This window comes from Gopherus flavomarginatus, chromosome 19, assembly GCF_025201925.1.
Source record: "Gopherus flavomarginatus isolate rGopFla2 chromosome 19, rGopFla2.mat.asm, whole genome shotgun sequence".
Lineage (NCBI taxonomy): Eukaryota > Metazoa > Chordata > Testudines > Testudinidae > Gopherus > Gopherus flavomarginatus.
Window position 1 is genome coordinate 15342649 of NC_066635.1, and position 21148 is coordinate 15363796.

The following is a 21148-nucleotide window of genomic DNA, read 5'->3' on the forward strand; positions in this document are numbered from 1 at the left end:
AACTCTCATTTTTTTCAGGATGAACTGCCTTGCGTGCACACACAAACGCTCTTTTTGCAAATTATCTAGCAGCTTATTGTGCTTCGATCAATGTGCTTTGGAAGTGCGTTAACTCTCTTTCAGAAAGAGTTATCCCAGAGTAAGGTTCGTGTCCTCATTTCAAATAAACTATTCTGCTTCTGGTACTCCTTCCACTGCTATCCCACATTTGGGTCAGCCTGTCTACTTGTGTGTCCTCTACTGCTCCAGGGTCATCTTGACCAGAATGTCACCTTCCTGTGTGCAACCAGATGCCCCCCTTTGCCATTCCAGCTTGTGATGAGTTCACACAGCCGGAATCACATACCCATGTCCTGTGCTTCTAATAACCAACTTCTACCAGGGTTCTCCTGTTCTGCAAACAAGACCCCATGTAACTGTTAGCTAGTCCTCCAACCTCCCAGGACTCTGTGTCACACAACTGTCCATAGTTCACCATGCCATGTGAAAAGCACCCGTACCCCCTACCACTGGCACCAATTGTGGAGGCAGTTTGACATAGCATCCCAGATTTCCTCAGACTGCACTGGTATGAACACCATTGTGCATTGGTATAGGTATAGATGGGCAGATATGGTTGTGCCTGAAGAGAGATTGCTGTGTAGATGGGCTTAATCATATTAGGTGCCACTATGTCAGGTGAATGGGTCACAACCTGACTCTACTTAACAGGATCTTATTGTAGCATAGGCAAGGTCCTCGGGCAATCACCCATCACAGTCAGGGTTTAGAATGTGGGCCTTGGTGTAAAGCTAAAGGCATTTTCTACCAAGTTTTTAGAACAACTTATATAATCATATTAAACCTTCAAAAATACATGTCCCACTGCTCCTGCTCTGTTTCTGACTTTCCTACAAACTCCCCTGAGCTGTCATCCATTTAGTTTCTAATCATTCAGTGTTTTTTTTTTTAAATAAAAAAAGAGTCCACCCATGGCATCTCATTGAAACCAAACCATGTGCCCCTCTTGTTCCCTCCACTATCCTAATTACAGTAGCTGTGTGGCAGAACCTACTCATCGCAGACACGCCCCCTCATTGTTGGGCACATCAGCCCTCTGGCACACCCTGCCAACAGCTGCTCCAGTCCTGCTGTAGTCTGCCTCTGCCTGTGACTCTACCCTCCAGCCAGGTCACTTTTAATCCTACCCCTTCTGGGGTAAACCCAGTCCAACAACCAGGCATCATCGCACCAGGACTTCCACCCAACATTAGGCTTTGGGGGCCTTCAAGTCCTTAGCTCTGGGGTCTTCACACTGCCCCCCTAGGGGAGCTAGTAGAGGAACCCAGGCCCATCCTCTACTCTGGGTTCCAGCCCCAAGACCCTGTATGAAGCAGATACGATGTGTTTGTGTTGTATCCTGGGGCTACTTCCTACTGTGGCCCACAGCTTGGCCTTTCTCGCGGTCTCTTCCCAGGCTGATTTTTCTACAGAGCCCCCAAAAGGGAGACCCAAACTAGCTTTGGGGAACAAAAGGTCCCACACCAGACCCACCGGGCCCAAGGAGAGTCTGGTTAGGCTCCCTTCACAGCCCTACTGAGGGCTTTTCTCCCTTGAGTTGCTCTCCCAAAGCTTGATACCTCACACAGGTGTAACAAGTGGGGCTGACTGGGCCTGCCGGCCCTCGTTAACCCCTGTCTGGTCAGTGTAGGGTTGGTATATCTCATCCTAGGCTGGTTGAGGGAGCAGTGCCCCATCATAGCTGTGCTGAGCTACAGGGGAAGACCTTCCAGTTTTAATACAGACTTCTTGTGAGAGGGGCATCAGGACTGCACCCTAAGGCGCAGATAGTGACCACATCTGGGGTGTGCCAGCCTCCTTGTCTAATATGATAATTGCAGGGCTTTGAGATGTGAGTCTTGTTCCTGCAGCAGGACCCCCGGATTGGGATGTCTTTGGTGCACACATGCTGCATGGTTTTGGATGGCAGTGCTTTGGATGAAGTAGGAAGTGCAGGACTGTCATGCTACCCATCAACATCAAGCAAATTATCCAACATATTATATCTAATGTATATTATTATTACTGCATTTATTATCTGTATTATCATAGTGCCTAGAGCCCTAATCATCGTGATTATTGTTATTTGTATTACCTTAGAAACTAGCAGCCCCAGTCATGAACCAGGACTCCATTGTGCTAGGTGCTGTACAAACATAGAAGAGAAAAGACAATTCCCTGCCCCAAAGAATTTACAATCCAAGTATAATCCACCAGTGGTGTCCACTGAAACAATCCTTCCCTTCTCTTGTCCACAACTCACTTCAGGTCACATGCATTAGACTCTTCATAAAGATCTGCACTTAGAATTGCACTGGTTTAACTACAGGTGTAACATTGCATTGATTTAGTTAAACCGGAGCAAGTTTGTGTGTAGCCACTGACATTGGTTTAAACCTGGTTTACACTAATTTAGTTTACATCTTGGGGACATTGCACCTTTAGTACAACCAGGACAATTTCTGTGTGTAGACAAGTCTAAAGCTGAGGAATAGCCTTTTGTAGGGTAGAATTTGCAAGGAGAATGATAATAGAGACAGTAAAAAGAACAGGAGTCCTTGTGGCACCTTAGAGACTAACAAACTTATTTCAGCATGAGCTTTTGTGAACTACAGCTCACTTCTTCGGATGCATAGAATGGACAATGCTGAAATAAATTTATTAATCTCTAAGGTGCCACAAGTACTCCTGTTTTTTTTGCGGATACAGACTAACATAGCTGCTATTCTGAAACCTGTCATTAATAGAGACAGTGATAGTTTGCTGGAAATGACTACTTTCAGGCCAGATTCTGATACCCTTCATGTTGTAGAGTACCTAAGCAGTCCCACTGAAGGAAATGGGGCTTTTCATGAAGTCACGGTGGTACAAAATCAGAGAGAAGAGACCAGAATCTAGCCCTTTAGTAGCAAACTCAGAAAAACAGAGAGGTTGCTATTAAACATAATACAGATATTAGGTATTGGTAACAAGCATCTCCGAAGCCACAAACTGAAATAAAATTTTTGCAATTCAACCCAGCTCCTCCCAAAAAGCCTGAGCACAAAGATGACCTTGCAGCATATGACATGAAGGTCAGCAGACTCAAGCTGTTTCAGACCAAGGGAGCAGGCAAATTCCAGAGTCAAATGACCTTTACTGTGAATAACCTCTTCCCAGTCATTCTAACCTATACACTACTGTCTCACAAACCATGTATATATAGCTTTGCATACAGTAGTACATATATTGCATAATGTCATATATTATTACATATACCATGGGATAGATCAGTGATTCTCAACCAGGGGTATGTGTACCCTGGGGGTACACAGAGGTCTTCCGGGGCTACATCAACTCATCTAGATATTTGCCTAGTTTTTCAACAGGCTACATAAAAAGCACTAGCAAAGTGAGTACAAACTAAAATTTCATACGGACAATGACTTGTTTATACTGCTCTGTGTATTATACACTGAGCTGCAAGTACAATATTTATATTCCACTTGATGTATTTTATAATTCTAGGGTAAAAATGAGAAAGCAATTTTTCAGTAACAGTGTGCTGTGACACTTGTATTTTTATGTCTGATTTTTGTAAGCAAGTAGTTTTTAGGTGAGGTGAAACTTGGGGTACACAAGATAAATGAGACTCCTGAAAGGGGTACAGTAGTCTGGAAAGGTTGATACTCACAGGGATAGATCAGTTTTTGCTATTGACTTTAACGGGTGCAAGACAGGGTCCTATATATTTATATACTTAGACCAAAGTGTTCAAACTTGAGTGCCTGAAGTTAGATACCTAAATCCATATTTAGGCATCTTGGCCTGATTTTCAGAAGGCACTCAGCACATTTAGAAACCAGGCCACATTGTTTAGCTGCCTAAATAAAGATTTGGGTACCTCACGTTTGAAAATGTTGGCCTACGTTATTTGGGATTCGTTTCAGATGCTCAGCCCCACGTTAATCCCTTCAGACAATACACAGTCTCTGGATATTATAGTCAGAACTGAAGCTGGGCTCTACTAAAATTGGCTCAAACGTCTCATTATAATCACCTATGGACACTGGTGTTTACCAGACTGACAAATGTTTACCTTTCAGGCTGAGATATTCCATGATGCTCTCTGAAGGCAGATTATTATTATTAGTCTGTATGGATAGGTAGAGTGTAGGAATGGCCAGACAGACTTTGGCCCAGTATGTAAGCCACCCACCCACATACAGAGAAGGGTTTTACTGAGCAGGCGCCTGTCCCTTTAAGGCGTTTCGGACGGCGGGGAGGTGTGTCCCCGCCGCCGAGCCGTAGTCAGCGGCATGTCAGAGGTCGGGGTGGCCGAGGTGAGTGCGCACCACGTGGGGCTGTGACTGGCTCTGTCCTTCCAGCGGCAGCGGCAGGGCACGGAGTGCGGGACAGGCAGCGGCGCGACGGGGGCCCGCCATGGTCATTAAAGCAGACGAGATGCCGCCGGCGGCGGTGCCAGCCACGGCCCAGAGCGAGGAGGAGCAGCCGGAGCCCGGGCACCTGAGCAGCAAGCGGCAGCCGCAGCCGGAGAGCGAGCCGCGCTCCGGTGAGAGAGGGGGGCGCCCCGGACCCCCTCAGCGCGGGTGGGGGCTGCACGGGGGGGAGACAGGCCCCCGACAGCTCCCCTCGGGCGTGGGGGGCTGCACGAGAGGGGAGACAGGCCCCCGACAGCTCCCCTCGGGCGTTGGGGGGGAGGGGGCTGCACGAGGGGGGAGACAGGCCCCCGACAGCTCCCCTCTGGCGTTGGGGGGGGAGGGCTGCACGAGGGGGGAGACAGACCCCCGACAGCTCCTCTCGGGCGTGGGGGGCTGCACGAGGGGGGAGACAGGCCCCCGACAGCTCCCCTCGGGCGTGGGGGGCTGCACGAGGGGGGAGACAGGCCCCCGACAGCTCCCCTCGGGCGTGGGGGGCTGCACGAGGGGGGAGACAGGCCCCCGACAGCTCCCCTCGGGCGTGGGGGGCTGCACGAGGGGGGAGACAGGCCCCCGACAGCTCCCCTCGGGCGTGGGGGGGGGAGGGGACTGCACGAGGGGGGAGACAGGCCCCCGACAGCTCCCCTCGGGCGTGGGGGGGGAGGGGACTGCACGAGGGGGGAGACAGGCCCCCGACAGCTCCCCTCGGGCGTTGGGGGGGGAGGGCTGCATGAGGGGAAGCCACCACTCCAGGATCCCTTCTCTTGGATATTGGGAGAGGGAGGGTTGCATAAGGAGGAGGGAACCCCTGGTAGTGGGCGGGGAAAAGGGGAGTTATGCAAGCAGGGAGCCAGGTACACTTCCTCCCCCCCATCCTTCTGGGGGAAGCCCTCCCCTACTGCTTTCTCCCAGTGTGTATTGAGGGAAGGGGGGGCTGTACACTGGGGAACGTCCTCAGGATTGGGGGGCGGGGGACTTGCTCGCTGTTCACCCTCCCCTTATAGAGGGGTCTGGCCCATAATACAGAGGGAAGCTTTACCCTGTGCACACTTCCCTGAGGTACCAAAGAATTCAGCAACTGTCCCCACAGGAGGGAGGAGGCTCCCCTGTGCAGCCCTCTTCTAATATGTAGAAGGGGAGATTCCTGACTGCAGCAAGGAACCTCCATGTGGTGGGTAGAGAGCTCTCCTCTGTGCTGTGTTCACGACCAATGTATTGGGGAGTGTGTGGGGAAAGTTGTGCGGGGAAGAAGCCATACTTATTCAGGGGGGAGGCTGCCCAGTGGGGATCCTCTGTGCTGTTGGAGGAGGGGCTGCTTAGTGGGGAGCTCTGCTGTGCTTGAAAGGATTGATTTCCTAGGGATACTCTCGGAGAGTGTACTCTGGCCACCCCATACTGTGTGTAAGGGCCCTCTCTGTATGCTGTAAGTGTCCTGTCCTATTATACTAGGGCTGTAGGAGAGCAGCTAATAGCAGGAAAACCTGTATAGGGCCGATCACTTTTCTAAGCGATGTTGTACAGAGATCCCCCCAACCCTTATTGTTAGAAATACAGTCCTGACTCCACCAGAAGGTACAGTGGGGACCCTCATCTGTTGCTGTGAGAGTTTCCTGTATGGAGGTGTCTTCCTGGGGGGAAGGAGCTGAAGTGGGGAGGAGGGTGTTAGGGAGTCTTCTTTCCTTCTCATGTGCCCTCATTGCTATGTTTATCCTATATAGCGGGGTAGGCAACCTATGGCACATGTGCCGAAGGTGGCACACGAGCTGATTTTCAGTGGCACTCGCACTGCCCAAGTCCTGCTTACCGGTCTGGGGGGCTCTGCATTTTAATTTAATTTTAAATTAAACTTCTTAAACATTTTGAAACCTTATTTACTTTACATACAATAGTTTAGTTATATATTATAGACTTATAGAAAGAGACCTTCTAAAAAGGTTAAAATGTATTACTGGCATGTGAAACCTTAAATTAGAGTGAATAAATGAAGACTCGGCACACCACTTCTGAAAGGTTGCCGACCCCTGCTATATAGGGAGGTTGCCTCTTTACTGGGAGATTCCAGTATATGTGGTGGGAGATAATGGATGCCAAGAATGCAGGGCAACTTTCAAAGGAGAGAGTATTAAAAAAGGGTTGGCCTGGTCCTGGCCTTAATACTCTTGATTTAGCATGATAAGGAGGTAAAAAGTCTCCCTGTCCTTTATCTGCCCACCCCAGCTGAGTTAAAGCTATACAGAAAAAAAAATCTTCAGGTTTTTATTCCCTTTCAGTGTTTAAAGGGAAATCCTGGAGCAAATGATGAGATTATGTGCAGTGTGTGTGTGTTGGGGGGGGGGGGGGAGTTCTGAAGAAAATTGGAAAAGAAGTACTTTTTAAAAGGCTTTGTGCCCTTTTTTGCTGCTCTATGATGTATACAAAAGCCCTGAAAGATTTTTATTTCTGGCTGGTTCTGGCAGGTCCAGCCTAGACTTGACCACTTCAGATGAATGGTGATCTATCCAGTGTAGAGAGTGAAAGCTGAGCAATCAAGAGGGGAAAGGATTTTAGTCACTATTAAACTTTCATTTGAATACCTATTTAATGCCAATGACTAGCCTTTTGAATAGAGAAAAACTGCTAGATTCAAAACCACAGCCTTGCAACCAAGTAGGAAACCTAGGGCCCGAACTGGAGAGTTCTAAAGGAAAAGCAAGGGGAGAAGAATCTTTGGTAAACAGGGCCTGAAAGATTTTTGTAAGAAAGCCAGAAAATAAAATTATTTAAACCAGAATCGTTTACACACACTTAATGCCATGGCAGGTAACGAGTCTGTCCCAAAGAAGAGGCTTAGTGGTGGTTGGAGAAGAAGGGGGGAAAGGAGTGACTGGAAGCAAAGGGCTTCTGCTTCTTACCGGTCCAGATTATTTTATTGCTGCTGCCGCCTCCTTTGATCGTCAGTTGCAGGGAGGGAATTTGCTTGCTTAGTTTAAATTCTTAACCTTCACCCTTCTCTTTTTCCCTGCCGCCCCCGCCCCCGGTGCACGAATTTCCTTTGCATGGTCGGAGCAGATCTCTTCCAATTCAATTGGCATCGCTGACTGTTTCTTTAACCCCCTCACCCCCAAAACCCCCAAATCCTGGGGATCTCCCTCCAGCTGCAGAAACGTGGCCTAAGGGAACCCGAACAGCTCTGGCGGGGCTGTGAATGACACGAACGCCTCTCCTCGGCGGAAGGGGTCCTGGTATGGGTTGGGGGGGCGCTGGGTTTCCTGGGGTCGGGGGCTGGGTTAGAAGAGGGGTTCTGGCTTTGGACCTCCTGGGCAGCGGAGGACTTAGGGATGCGCCGGGCAAGGGAGACGCGAGTGGTGGGAAGGGGCTGGGGCTGCCCCCTGCTCATCAGCCAGAAGTGGGCAGGGGAGCCCGGGGGGGGGGGGGAAGGGCTGCGCCTCGTCCTGCCGCTTCCTCTCCTAATGCCAATGAAGGTGACCTTCACTGGGCCACACCACTGTGCGGCCGCCCGGGGGGGCGGGGATGTGCCTTCGCTGGTGAGTCCGTCCCCGCCCCCGGCGCCCCTTGCTCCTCTGGCGCAGGGTCACTAAGCAAAGGGGGCGGTGCAGAATACCCTCCCTGCAGAGAACCCTCAGTATCATCTCCCCCCCCGACGTCTTGCACGTTGGTCTGCTCCGGGCCTGGGAAGGAAAGAGTCGGGAGCTGGGATTCGCCGGGGGAGGCGGAGTCCGATGTGGAACGCGCAGGACAGGGAGGGAGAGAGAACGACCCCTCTCCCCCCCCTCCCGCGCGCACACGTGGTAGCTCCCAGCCCGAGTGCCGGGCTTGAGACAATGTAGCGACCCCGGCGTTCCACGCGCCCCCAGCCCGGAGCCGCTGGCTGCCGGGGTCAGGGATTTAAAGAGACAGCGGCTCTCCCTGGGGGCTGGGAGTTTCGTGCTCCCGGGGCTCCACTGCAGGCTCCAGGGAGGGTGGGCGTCAGGACTGCCAGAACTCAGGAGCCAGCCTGCTGCAGCAGTGCTGCCCTCCCAGCTCCCACGCTAACCTGGCAGTGCTGCCCTCCCAGCTCCCACGCTGACCTGCTCTGGGACCTTCAGCAGGTTGTTTGAACCTGTCCCTGCCCCTAGGAGGGATGCTGCCTCACAGGGGTGATGCCAGGCGTAACTCAAAAGTTTTGAAACATTTTGAGGAGCTGAGGTGGAAGGTACAAGAGGAGAGAACAGAACGGTATTTCAATAGGAGAGCAGAGCAGTTTACCCTTGTATTTGAAAGACTTCAGGTCTGTTTCCAGCCCTGCCACTGACCTGCTGTGTGATCTAGGGCAAGTCACTTCCCCTCTCAACCTTTGTCTGTCTTAGCTGTAAGTTCTCTATACAAATCCCTACCCTAGTAAGAGCCTAGCACAATGGGGGCCCTGATTTCACTTGCTGGTGTAATACAAATAACAGTTATTGTGCCATCTCTGCTAGCATAATTGTGATTGCAAAACCACCAAGCAGAGAGTTATACTTTCAGGATTCACTCCTTTTTATGATGCTTTGGTAGTGTAAATATAGATGTCATCTTTACTTCATTTTTTTTCAAATCTCTTACCAGTAGTCTTATGGTGAATTTGACATCATTATATAAAATATCCAGCCCCAAATTGTTTCAACATGCTTGAATAATGTGCAGACTGCAGTTCTATGTGAAAGAAGAGTGTATTCTATGGTGGCTGGTGTGGCAGGAGAAGGCCACTTGAAAAATTTGCTTTATACATTTTCCCATTAATGTGGTTTAAGCTACAGTGCAAAGATTTCCCATGATCACAGACTCACATTTTGTCTTCGGTAATTGTATTTTGAAGGGGTTAAATTTCTGATCTTTCCAGAACCTGCTCATGTGTTTACACTATACAAAGTAGGGAGCCATGTATGTGTATAATTTCTTTCCTGACGAACCTACAACACAAGTACTGAATGCCTAGAAACTTGGCTTTAATTTTGTCTTTGCATAAGGTATTCAGATGAATTGGATGTTTATTTTTCGAGAATCCTGATGTCCTTACTCGGGCAGACTCCCACGGATGTTCTAATTGGAGTTTGCCTGAGTTTTAGGACCTTGGGGCTTAGTCTTACATTAGGTAAAGTTTTAAAATCTTTTCTAGTGGCTCATCATCGGGTTGATTCCTAGAGGTGCTGAACAACTGCAGTGTCTTTTGGAAGTTCCTTCCAGTCACGGACCCTGTACCCTTCTCAAAATCCAGCTCTGTGTTTGCTACACTTGTGTGTCCTGAGTTTTCATGCTCATGGAAAAAGTGCCAAACTGGCAATTCTAAGATTGACTTATATCCACAGAGTAGGTGCCGTGCTCGCAGCAGTAGTGCTACAAGCACCCCCATGCACTACTCCATCAGTGTGCTGCTGTCTCCTGATTTGGAGGGGAAACTGCTAGGGGTGAAAGTGTTATTCAATCCCTGACCTATCTGTTGAAATCACCACTTAGCACCAGTTGTGGTGATGGTTGATGGGGTTGCTTGTCCAAAGGGAATTGTCCTGAGGCCACTAAACTCACTTCAGATATGTTGTGTATAACATAACCATGCAAATTGTATTCCATTGGTGCCGGATCTTAGTATCTCAGTATTAACAAAATATCCTAATGTTATTGAAGAAACTAAAGCTCGAGCATTTTTAAGAGATGTCAGAAAATCTCAAAAATTGAGGGACCAGTTTAGGAGAATTAAAAATAATATGCAGCATAATCCCCTCCAAATAAATAAATAAAACCATTAGTGTCTTTGATTGAAAATTCTTAGCTGGTTATCTATCATCTGGCCATCCTGTAACATTAAATTAGGGAGATGGGGAGGCTGAAGGGAGTGGGTAATGGCAGTGATTAATTTGTAATGAAAGAGGTGCTGGGGCTCAAGCAATTAGGTGCCGAGGCTCAAATAATTTTTTTTTACTTTCATTACTGAACCAGCAAGGCCAGAGGTGCTGGGACTATGAACTGCCAAACAGGTGTGCCAGGGCTCAGCCCTGGCCCAAATGAAGTGCTGGGTAAAGGGGATATGGAGCCATTTGCCTATAGGTCTCTAATTCAAATCCATTGCAGGTTGATAGTGACCAGTGATCAGGTTGCTCAGTGATCTGTGAGTAAAGTCAGATATTAAAATCACTACCCTCTGTTGTCAATCCTAGCTGAGGGACTCACCCACAGGAATGCTGGGGGTGCACCTGGAAAGCTTGCAATGCTGCTGTCCCTGTTCTGTTAGTACTGTGAATAACTGGAGGGTTTTATCTTTAGGGTTCTTGACAGGCACCTTTCACAAGCCCTAAAGGCACATTAAAAACATGCATCTCATTTGGGAAAACTTGAATTTTAACGTGAAAGGTGCTCAGATTTGTACTTAAAAAAAAGTGTTGTGCAGAGGATCTTATAAACGTGAATGTTGATCCCAATCTCAACCCCTTCCTTGATAATCTTCAATAATAATAATAAAGTACATAAAGGGAGGGGCGAGAGCCGAACACTTTGTGGAAGACCTACATCCAAGTGAGAGAAGTTTGCACCTATATTTGATCTGACTGAAACTTTTAAAATTGTCCAGTAATAAGCTGTTGAAGCTTATACCTAAGCCGAAGTCCATTTGTTTTAGGTGACTGAGTGGACTGGAAGTAATTCAGGGATGCAGGAATGTCATGTTGAGCACATTTTTGTTTCCTTCAGGTTTTTTTTTTCAAATGGATGACATGTTTGCAGTTCCACTAACTTAGTTAAAAAATTACAGTGCATAATCTTGTGCTTCAGGGCATTAACTAATTGCTAGCTGGTGTTGGGTGGAAAAATAATTGCTGTCCATGTTACAGCATTGCACAGTTGGCCAGGTACATTCTGGAGGGCTTTCACTTTCTTCTGAAGCATCAGGTGTAGGCCATAGGCAGGAGGAAGATACTGCATGCTTTCTGGCCTAAAAGCAGTTTACCTATACTACTTATGAATCTTCCAACATCCCTGTGAGGTAGAGCAGCGTGATCTCCGTAGAGGAAACTGAGAGTTTAAATGATTTGTGCACAGCCACAGAAGGAGTCTACCAGAGCTGGCAGTAGCATTTCAAAGTTCTTGGCTCTCAGTTATGTGCTCAGGTGAGAGAGATCAAGGTTTAGTTCCAGTGTGACAATTTTTGTGTATTGCTTAATAATGTTACACTAATAAGTGAAACGTTACTTTGTTTTAAGGAGTTCTGCCAGTATTGTGTGGAAGCTAGGTGTAATTTTGTAGCTGCTGAACTGAGTTTGCTTGTAGCTGATGAAATGCTATCTCTTCTTTCTCTTACGTGAAGATTGCCTTTCTTTTAAAACCCCTCACACTGTTTGGCCATGTAATGTTTTCTAGCAAGGACAGGATAGTTAACCCTTTGGTTTAGTTAACTTATACAAAGTCAAAAGATGATAATGCATTTCCTGGATTACTAACATTTTTACTGCTGTCACTGCTTGTCTCAGCTGCAGATTTAATAATACAGTCAGCTCAAAGGAATGCTGTTCACCCGACTTCTTCTAGCACCTCTCAGAGCCACCTTTCCTGACTTTTCTAGATACAACTCTTCTAGTTCTACCACATGTTCCAGGTGCGTCTTGTTGCGCTGTTGGTTTGAACAGGCATTGTGGGAAAACTGCTGTTGAGATGCAAGTGCAGTCGTACGGCAGTAACAAGGTCAGGAGACTGCTCTTTAATCAGAGGATTTGCTGTGACTGTCTGTCACTCGACCATGGAAGTTTTAAAGGGGCTGATCTTTAGACTGTAGAGCATGGCTTCTGTCCTATGTTGCCTGCAAGTGAGTGATAGCAGTCGGGAAGGTATTCAGATGGCAACGTTGGAGGCTCTATCTACTTGTCACGTGTTTGGTTGGTCAATCTAGGCAGTCCATCATTTTGAGGAGTTATTTAAGGGTTTGGCATTCCTGTATTGTTATATGTGTTTGTAAAGTAACCATCGGTGGAGAATGTAGGATTTGGCTGGAGCACACACAGTAAAACATCATCACTTCCTCAGCATTGAAATCCATGACTGGCTTTGTGTTTGGAAGCAGATCAACTTTCAAACACCAGTCTCTACAGGTCTGTGCACCAACATTAGTGGTGGACCATGTCTCCCTGCAGAGAGACCTTAGGCAGTCTCTACACAAGGGAATCTTCTAAAATAACCCTCCCCTTTGCATCTGGAACTAGTGATACCCTGGGTGGAAATGGTTTGCTAAAATCCTCTGGCCTAAAAGAGGGGTGAGGGAAAAGCAATAAGAGCTTGGGAGAAGGTAGGGAGGCTCTCTATTCAGCCAGATTAAAAATCCGGATATGTGCATAAAGTAACCAGTCATTACTGTAACTCTCCTCTTCCCTGTTTCTTTATGTTTCAACTCTCTCTCCCCGTGCCCCATTGTGGCATGCCTCAGGTTAGACTGTAAGATCCTTGGGGCATGGTACAGTCCCTTGTGCTGCAAGACACTTGCTTAGGCACTGCATAATAATAGTAAAAACGCTTGTTCTCATCTCCATAAGCACATGAGCACTTTAATTAAACAAGCTTTACTGTATAGCCCATATGTCAGCTGCTACAAATGGAGGAGCTTTGCGTTTTTGTTTTTTTAACTGCTCTTAACTAGAATAATTTGTTAATCTGTCTTTAGCTCTTAGTAAGTGGTATTACAGACCTTTAGTCCCTATAACAAACTCTTCGCCCTTAGGGAGGGGCAAAACTACCTTCTCTGAAATAAACTTCATTCCAGCTTCCAGGAAAAGTTATATCTCTGCTATTGTATTTTGAACTCTTTGCTACTGTATTTCTGTCTTCTCCCTCCCCCTTACCTTTTCTTCTCTGAAGGGAAATTTTAAAGGATCAGTCCACTTAAAACAAAATTCCTTATCAGTTACTAAGACTTTTGATTTTTAGAAGTGCCCTTAACCTATGTTTCCCTTTGTAGGGTCTCTTTAACTCCAGAAAACCAAACCAGTGCTAAAATTATCCCTGTTCTGAGTTCCAGGTGCCCTTACCCATCTGTCTTGTTTTGGGTTTTTCCCCTCCGTTTAGGAAGTCAAGACACAGTTTCCTGTAGTTGCTGATATATTTTTTTTTGAACTTTGCACTTTGCGTTAAACGCTGGCCTTTCGACACAGTTTGGGAGCAGTGTTTGAACTGTTTACCATTGCAGCTAAGCCTTTTGGCCAGCCAATGGTAGAACCACGTTTTTAAAAAAAGTTTTGGCCAGCCGAACCATGCTGGAAATTGGTTGAAATGTAACTCCCAGACTTGGCCAGCGTAGGAGAGGGACTCAAGATGCTAAGTCCAAACCTTAGAAAGCATTTCAGTTGCTGCGGGAAAGAGCCTCTGAGCCAGCAGGATTGACACAGCACAAATGAATGTGGCCTGCAGGGGCAACTACTGCAAAACTATTGTTCTGGTATCCACAAAAGAGCATAAAAGGTGCAAACTTCTACCTGAACTAGAACCGATCTTGTTAAACGTGGCTTAAGCATGGTTGGGCCTAACGGAGCAGATTCTGGTATGACTCTACTCTCTTTAAAAGAGTGAAGAATTTCTCCCATTTAAATATCCGTGGTGTTATATGTAATATCCACAGAAGAGACTCCCAGTACAGCACTTTCTATCTCAGGTTTACCTCCTCTTTTAACTGGAATAGGCATCGCTTTATCTGTGGGGCTGATGAACTCTTTTGGACAGCTACAAACTACAGGGAGTGAAGGAACTTCACATGACACAACTCTGTGTGTCCTGAAGCCTCTGGAGACTAAACATGATGCTTACAACCCTTAATGGTACCTACAGATGGTTTAAAACAAACATTGATTTACAGATCCCAGGGGACAACTCCAACCCACTTACTTAGGGGCACTCGCTAAGGAAAAGGTGTTGGTTGCATCAAAAGAGACGATGGAAATTAATTTGGAAAGTTGGAACCTCCAGGTTATAGATGCCCCCTGATGGGATGGAGAGAGGCAGATCCCATGACATCCTGACTCTCTCGATGGAATCTTCAGGAAATAATTGATCCTCCTTTGAAGATGGCATAAGCTTTTGGGGTCCCTATTAAACTTGCTTCCTCCTACATAAATATCACTCACTATAATTGGAACCCTACCCAATGCCTTCACTGTATCTGGTTAACTTTCTTCTAGTGAATGTAAAATACTATAGCTTGTGCTGTATGTAGTACGTTCTCTCTAGTTCAGGTCCAATTTGCGCTAGCTTAATTTTGCTGTTTGTATACCTACCGTTAGTTGGAACTCTGGTGGTGGTAATTATTTGGTCACAATTTTTTATATAAGAGCAACTTCATATAGGATCCCTTTATTGCTCGTTCTTAAACCACTTTTGCCTTTAGTGTGTGTGCAAATAGCTTAACTGTAACTTGTTCAATCTGAGCTAACGGTTTGGCCATAATTCCCCCATTGAGTAAATAGATCCAGCTCCTGTGCTAGTTGTACCTGCTTCAATTGGGTCTCCATTTGGCCCTTTATTTCCAGTTAGGGGCCATGTACACACTGTGTAGAAGTAAAGTGATGAAGCTGGTGAATTTACAGCTTTGGTAACTAGAATTAAGTTTAAACTTATTACAGTTAGCGAAGCCATTTTAAAATAGAATGAGTCTGTACCAGGAGGGTTTCTTCTCAGAGATTGTCTTTTACACATTCACCCATGTGAATTTAAAGAGTTTTTAAACTGATGTCTGGAGCATGTACAGCTTGTGCTTCTGTGTTTAAGGAGTTTGTATATCTGCCATTTCCTGATGCTTCTGAAAGAGACGTTAGTTGGAAAATGTGGACATTTTTAAGCATTTCAGACTTGGCACTAGATCCTGAAGATAATGGGGCTTCTTGTGACTAAGGGTTTGCTTAGGCCCTTGCTGCATCTTACTTAGAAAAGGGCCAATGAGTCAGAAGTCCTAAAAAAGGAAATCTTAGCTGCCTTGACTGGATCTGGAGTTAGAATGAGTTTCGATGGGAGAGGTTTTTGTTCTGCTGTTTTAAAAAAGCAAAATACAAGAACAATAGAAGCTAATCAGGGATTTAATTTTGTATAAAGAACTTTAAGCCTGGTTTGTTTTTTTTCCTCCTTCCCAACCTGTTCGTTCCATTTCTTCTTGGCAGGGCATTAGCTGGAGCACAGAATTCTGCTATGATGATTGGCTCTAACTTCCTAACATTTTCGTAAGAGAAATTATTCTTCTGTTATGTCTATGGGTGTGGGATTGACTGTTAACAAATGTGTTTGACATGGTGTCTGTCTTCACCCTACTCTTGAGATGTTCACAGCAGAGACAGGATTTGTTTTTTGCCTCCATAAATTTGGAGTTAGCCTATCTTAGAGTTCACAAGAGTGAATTACAACTAAACTAGATGCAAACATTTAAAATTACTTAAGCTATAGCAAAACTGAAGGAAATGCTTTGACTGGGAGCGTAACACTTGCCATTGCAAAGTCTAATCTTCTGGTTCTTCAGGCTGAGTATCTTTCTTGGAACGTGACTTTGTAATAGTCTTCTTTGAAGAGTTTTTTTTTTTCCCCTCTCCAGCCCTCCCCCCCCCCAATGTAGCTTTCATTAGAGGATATGTCTCCAAAGGAAAATAATTGTCTGGTAACACCACGGAAACAAATATAATTAAGAGCCTACTAGACACTTTACTGGCGTATATGTGCCCACACATTAGTAGTGCTTATCCTGAACTGAGAGATGGGATAGGACGAGAACAAGGAGAGTGGTTGGGTTTTGTGGTTTAGTTTTGTCCTTTGAATACTCTTGTCTGGCAGCTTTGATTTGTATTGTCGCCTGTGAGAGAGTAGGGTTTTTAGTGCTCTTGTTACAAGGTGAAAATCTATAACCTACAACTCCTGCAAAGTTACTGGGGATTCCTTCAGTTAGTTTGAAATAGAGGCATTTTGTGGAGCCAGAAAACGCATTTGGCAACTCTATCTACCTAGTTCACTCCTCAGTCCCTTTTTGTGCCAGTCTGTTTAATATGGATGGCTCTGCATAAGCCTAGGCATGCCATAGTAACTAGCCTTGTTTTGTAATTCAATGCATCCTATTTGTTTATAAACTTGGCAGAGCTGAAATGCTGTAACATGGTCCCATACTGCATCTGTACAGAGCCTGCTATCGCTGCTCTATTTATAACTCACTGCTGGTTCTAACAGTCAGGCTAGGATCAACTCTCTCTCTTAGACACTTTGAAGAACTTTGATTTTTTTCTCTCGTCTCTGGGGCAGCGGGGAGAGGAGGAAGTCTTCAGCTTTGGAAAACTTCTATTTTATTTTGTGGATGTCTTGGCATTCTGCAACTTGATATTTTGAAGATCAAGGCAAAGATGTTTGGAAGATGAAGGTCACTGGAAGGAACTTTGGGACAACTTCTGCTATGGTGAATCCAAGGTTTAAATCTGCGTAAGATATGAGAAGGGAAGAAACAGATGAGTGTTTAAGAGAATACTTTCTTTGTTCCCTGACGTATGTCTCTTCGCATGCTAGCAGTCTAAATGTATTAATCTTGTGCTTTTTTGTCTCATGGGGTTCAAATAAGAATTTTCTTAGAAAATCTGATCAGCTAGCTACGTGGCAGCATTAACAAGTCCAAACTGTAGACCATGCGAGACCTGTCTTTGTTGTGTACTTTAATATATGTATACAAACAAGAGATTGCAAACAAAACATACTTCTCCCGTTGATCTTTCATCTGTGTAACCAGTAATCATGGGAAACAGTATCTTTGCAAATTGCTGCAGGCATGTCACTGATCTCATCTTCCAGACACACAGCTTTAATTCGGCTGAGAGGGCCCCTCTCTTACCCAAATCTCCCATTAGTTGCACTGCATCTCCTGATGTCTCCCTCCCTGTTCAAATGAAGTTAGATGTCTCGGAAGCTTGCAAGTGCTTGCCACTGTATCCGGACATTATTCTCAGCAATGCATCGAATGAAAGTCTGCAAAAATGGCCAGAATATGTTCAAGGCTTACCCAAGGAGAAGGGCAGTGAAGAAACGATGAAGGCCTGTGAAAACAGCTGCTCGAAACTCAGTGTTGCTGTTGCTAGCTTAATAAAGCAGACAGAGGCATCTTCTGCTCTGGCTGTCCTTCCTGGCGACCTTGAGAAAGGATCAGCTACACAGTTAAATCATTCTCAGTCACTTGAGGCCTGCCAGAATTGCGGGAAACTTGAGGCCAATGGCCTAGACTCTAAATCGTTCAACCAGGAAGAGCCTGTGGTACCAGCTGACAAAAGAGCTGCAGCCCACAGAATGCCTATTGTTGATTGGCAGCAAAACCGAGACATCTCTGAGAGGGGAAAAGCCTCCAATTTGGAACTATCATTAGCAGATCCGGGTGTCCAGTTAAAACACAAAACTTATGCTTCTAACTTGGGGAGCTGTGAAGCGGCTGAAACACCTGAATCTAACCACTCTGTAAAGGCAGAGAAAAGCCAGAATATACAAGAGATGGTCTTGTCTGTCATTACAGATGAGAATACACATGTGATCCAGGATAAAAGCACTTGTTACTTACTGACCAATCCTGCAGTTGACCTTGATCCTGATCTTGAAGTGAGCATACTGCCATCAAAGCAGAAGAAGAGGAGGAGGAAAAGGAAACTTTGTTTTTTAGGTGCTTGGGGGGTGACTTTTCTTCTTCCGTTTGTGTGTGTGTTTGTTTATATATAATGTCTTGGGGGAGGGATATGCTGGGAAGAATCACATTTCCATACAGACTCTGTATTCACTCCCTTAACTATCTCAAAACTTTTCCTTTTTGGCTGAAATATCCCATGTTTGCTCTGTCTCAAGGTGACTCTTTTTTTAATTTTATTTTTGTTGATCTTTGCACAAAAGCTTTTTTCCATTTTATGAAAGCAAACTTTCTTTGTGCACAGAACTCAGTCACTGCAATCTAAACCTCTGACTTCACAAGTGACTAGAGATCAGTAAGGAATAGTTGCTGTATGAAATTGCAATCTTTTTAAAGAGATATTCTGGGTGCAGTGTGGGTCTCTTTCCTAAATGCAGCACTATGGTAATGTGCAAAAATTGCAGATTTGTGCAAAACTATACTTAGGTTCAGGATATTTTAGGGTGGTGGATTTTTAAAATCCAAGTGTGCATTTGCACTGTGCAACCAACTAGGATTTATTTTTGCATCCTGCTCCTTCCCCAGGCTCTTTAAAAGGGTAAGTTATTGCAGTGTTAGCTTTATGCATTTATACACAGAGCAGGAACTGCACAAGAAACAGTAACATCTACATATAGAACCGATTCGTCCTATGTATTTTATATATTGAGGCACAATGTGTACGTATGTGCAGTATGGATGACGTAATATGAAAATTTTGTTGCGCGTGCCGAAATGTAACATGAAGGTTATAGGCTAACTTTTTTAATCTTTCTTCTTTTGCAGAGAGGTAGCATAATCTGATGGCTAAAGCCTAGTAAGAGAATGGAACCCTAACCGTGGGCCAGTGTCGCTCTTGGGTGAAGTTCTGCGGTTAAGGAGGGGAAGAGAATAAATGCTTCTGTGGCCATTTTTCCCTTTTATTTTTATTTTTTTTCAAGGTCTAGAATGTTTAAAGTGTTATGGGGAAGGAGGGAGGATGGTGCCCTTGAGGCTGTGAAAGGTGCCTGCTAAATACATCTTCCATGTGATTCTGCAAACTGTCATGTGGCTATCACCTGTGCATGCATGGTGTCACAAGGTGTGTGGTTATACCAGTGTGTGTACAAACTTCTGCCTGAAGAATTAAGGTATTTAATCTGCTATTCCTTTTATTTTTAGGCAAATCCAGCCCTAGTTTATGCATCTCCCAATATGGTTGTGCTGTTCAAAGGCCAGAGCTGGATTACAAGGGGCTCTTTACATTATTGCACTGAAGGCAGGCCTGGGGAAGAGAGGGATCAGAAGTACAGCTCTGTAAGTCTTTGGCTCCCTTGCCTCATGGTGGAGCCAAGTCAGGGATGGGCAGGGCTATGTGAGCCATTGTGGATGAAACAGCCTCTAAGCAGCTCTGCACTTGCTCTATAGACTGGGTCCGCAGCCTGCTCCTCTTCCTCCATCTTTCCCATGCTTAAAGTGAGAGCTGGGCAAAGGATAAGCCCCTAGGTTAGGGCAACATGGCTAAAGAGTCACTGCTGGTACTGTTGGATAGCTGCATAGTTTAGATCTCTTGCAGCAGAGCCCATCTGATATGTAAAATAGGTGAGTGAGGTCAGTGAAGGCCAAGCAGGATAGCTTAGTGGAGGGTTCTGCTGTGATGGGAGGAGGGATAGCTCAGTGGTTTGAGCTAAACCTCAGGGTTGTGAGTTCAATCCTTGATGGGGCCATGTAGGGATCTGGGGCAAAAATCTGTCTGGGGATTGGTCCTGCTTTGAGCTGGGGGTGGACTAGATGACCTCCTGAGGTCCCTTCCAACCCTGATATTCTGTGACTCTATGATGTCATAAAACACATAGAAGCTGAGCCACTTGGAACTCTATGCAGGATTTGATTTGCGTTTCTTGGTTCTCAGGTTGGTACACTCCACAGGAGGCATAATCCATAGCAATAAACCAGAGTGATATGTTGCAGTAGCACTCGTGTGTGCTCTGTTACAATGCCAGTCTTTAAAAATAATGTGTTCGTTTAAAACTCAGGCCAGTTGTTGTCAGCTTGTGGCTGAATTCTACCAAAAAGGCGCTACAGAGTTTAGCAGACGTGCTGGCTTTTGTTCTGAGTGGAAATACTTTGGAGAACAGGTTTGTTATGTTCCCCCCCGCACACCCTCTCCATTTTGCTTTTTACTGAAAACTGACACTAGCATGGCTTAAATCTAAATATTAGTCACTTAAACCTGGGATCAAAGTGATAAATCCCATCAGGCTTCTGTTTCCACCCAGATTATGGAAGCAGAGTATAAAGGTGCTGGGATCAAATATTCTGCTCTTCTCTGCCCCTGTGAATGTGCAGTAGCTGCATTTTCTGCTCTGTTACTGCTGTTTTGTACTTACAGCAGTGTAACACCGTGGAATTTTGGTCCTGAATGCTGTCTTGGGTTCAGCTAGTAAGATGATGGGAATGCTTTTAGCGTGCTGGGGTTCTTCTGTTTTGATCTTTGTGCCAAATGTGCATTTTCATTCTGCAGACATGCTTAAAAGCAAGAGATGTGTTTGGAAGCGTATTTCAGACTGTGAAGACATGTTTGTACCCTCAAAATGAACCTGGAATCACAGTGGTGACAGGTTCATGCTTAAGATGAGTATGGACAAAATAGAGTTTTAATTCCTTCATCTTTAACAGTCCACTGCTAGTGTTGCTAAATGCCCAAAACCGCACTTGATTTTGACAGTGTCGCCTATTTCTTAAGGTTGGAATGTAATTTCTTAGCAGGTTAACTTGAGACAGCATTTATACTGGTATGTCTTAGACCTGAGGATGAAATCTGCAGCAAAGTGTTTCTGTTAAAAGGCATTGTTGTTGTCTCTTGAAATAACAGAATGACTTAGCTCCGTGGTTTTCAACCTTTTTTCATTCGTGGATCTCTTAAAAAAAAAAAAAAAAAAAAAAAAATCTCAAATGGAGGCACGGACCCTTTTGGCAATCCTGGATCATAGTCTGTGGACCCCCAAGGATCCTTGGATCATAGATTGAAAACCACTGACTTAGCTATTTGGCACTTCCCTGGCTT

The 21148-nt window shown here is 45.5% G+C and overlaps 1 protein-coding gene across 2 annotated transcripts in view; it reads left to right on the forward strand.

Moving 5' to 3' along the window:
- Positions 1-4387: 4387 nt before the first annotated feature.
- The window catches only part of CLUH (clustered mitochondria homolog), a 54752-nt gene continuing 37991 nt past the window's right edge, over positions 4388-21148 (forward strand). The window contains exon 1 of one of the 2 annotated variants that reach the window (XM_050929141.1): positions 4388-4591. In XM_050929141.1, the coding sequence (XP_050785098.1) occupies positions 4462-4591 (130 nt within the window). In that variant the 5' untranslated portion in view covers positions 4388-4461. Of the gene's footprint in view, positions 4592-16875; positions 18103-21148 lie in introns of those variants that run through there. The other variant, XM_050929140.1, reaches the window with a different exon arrangement.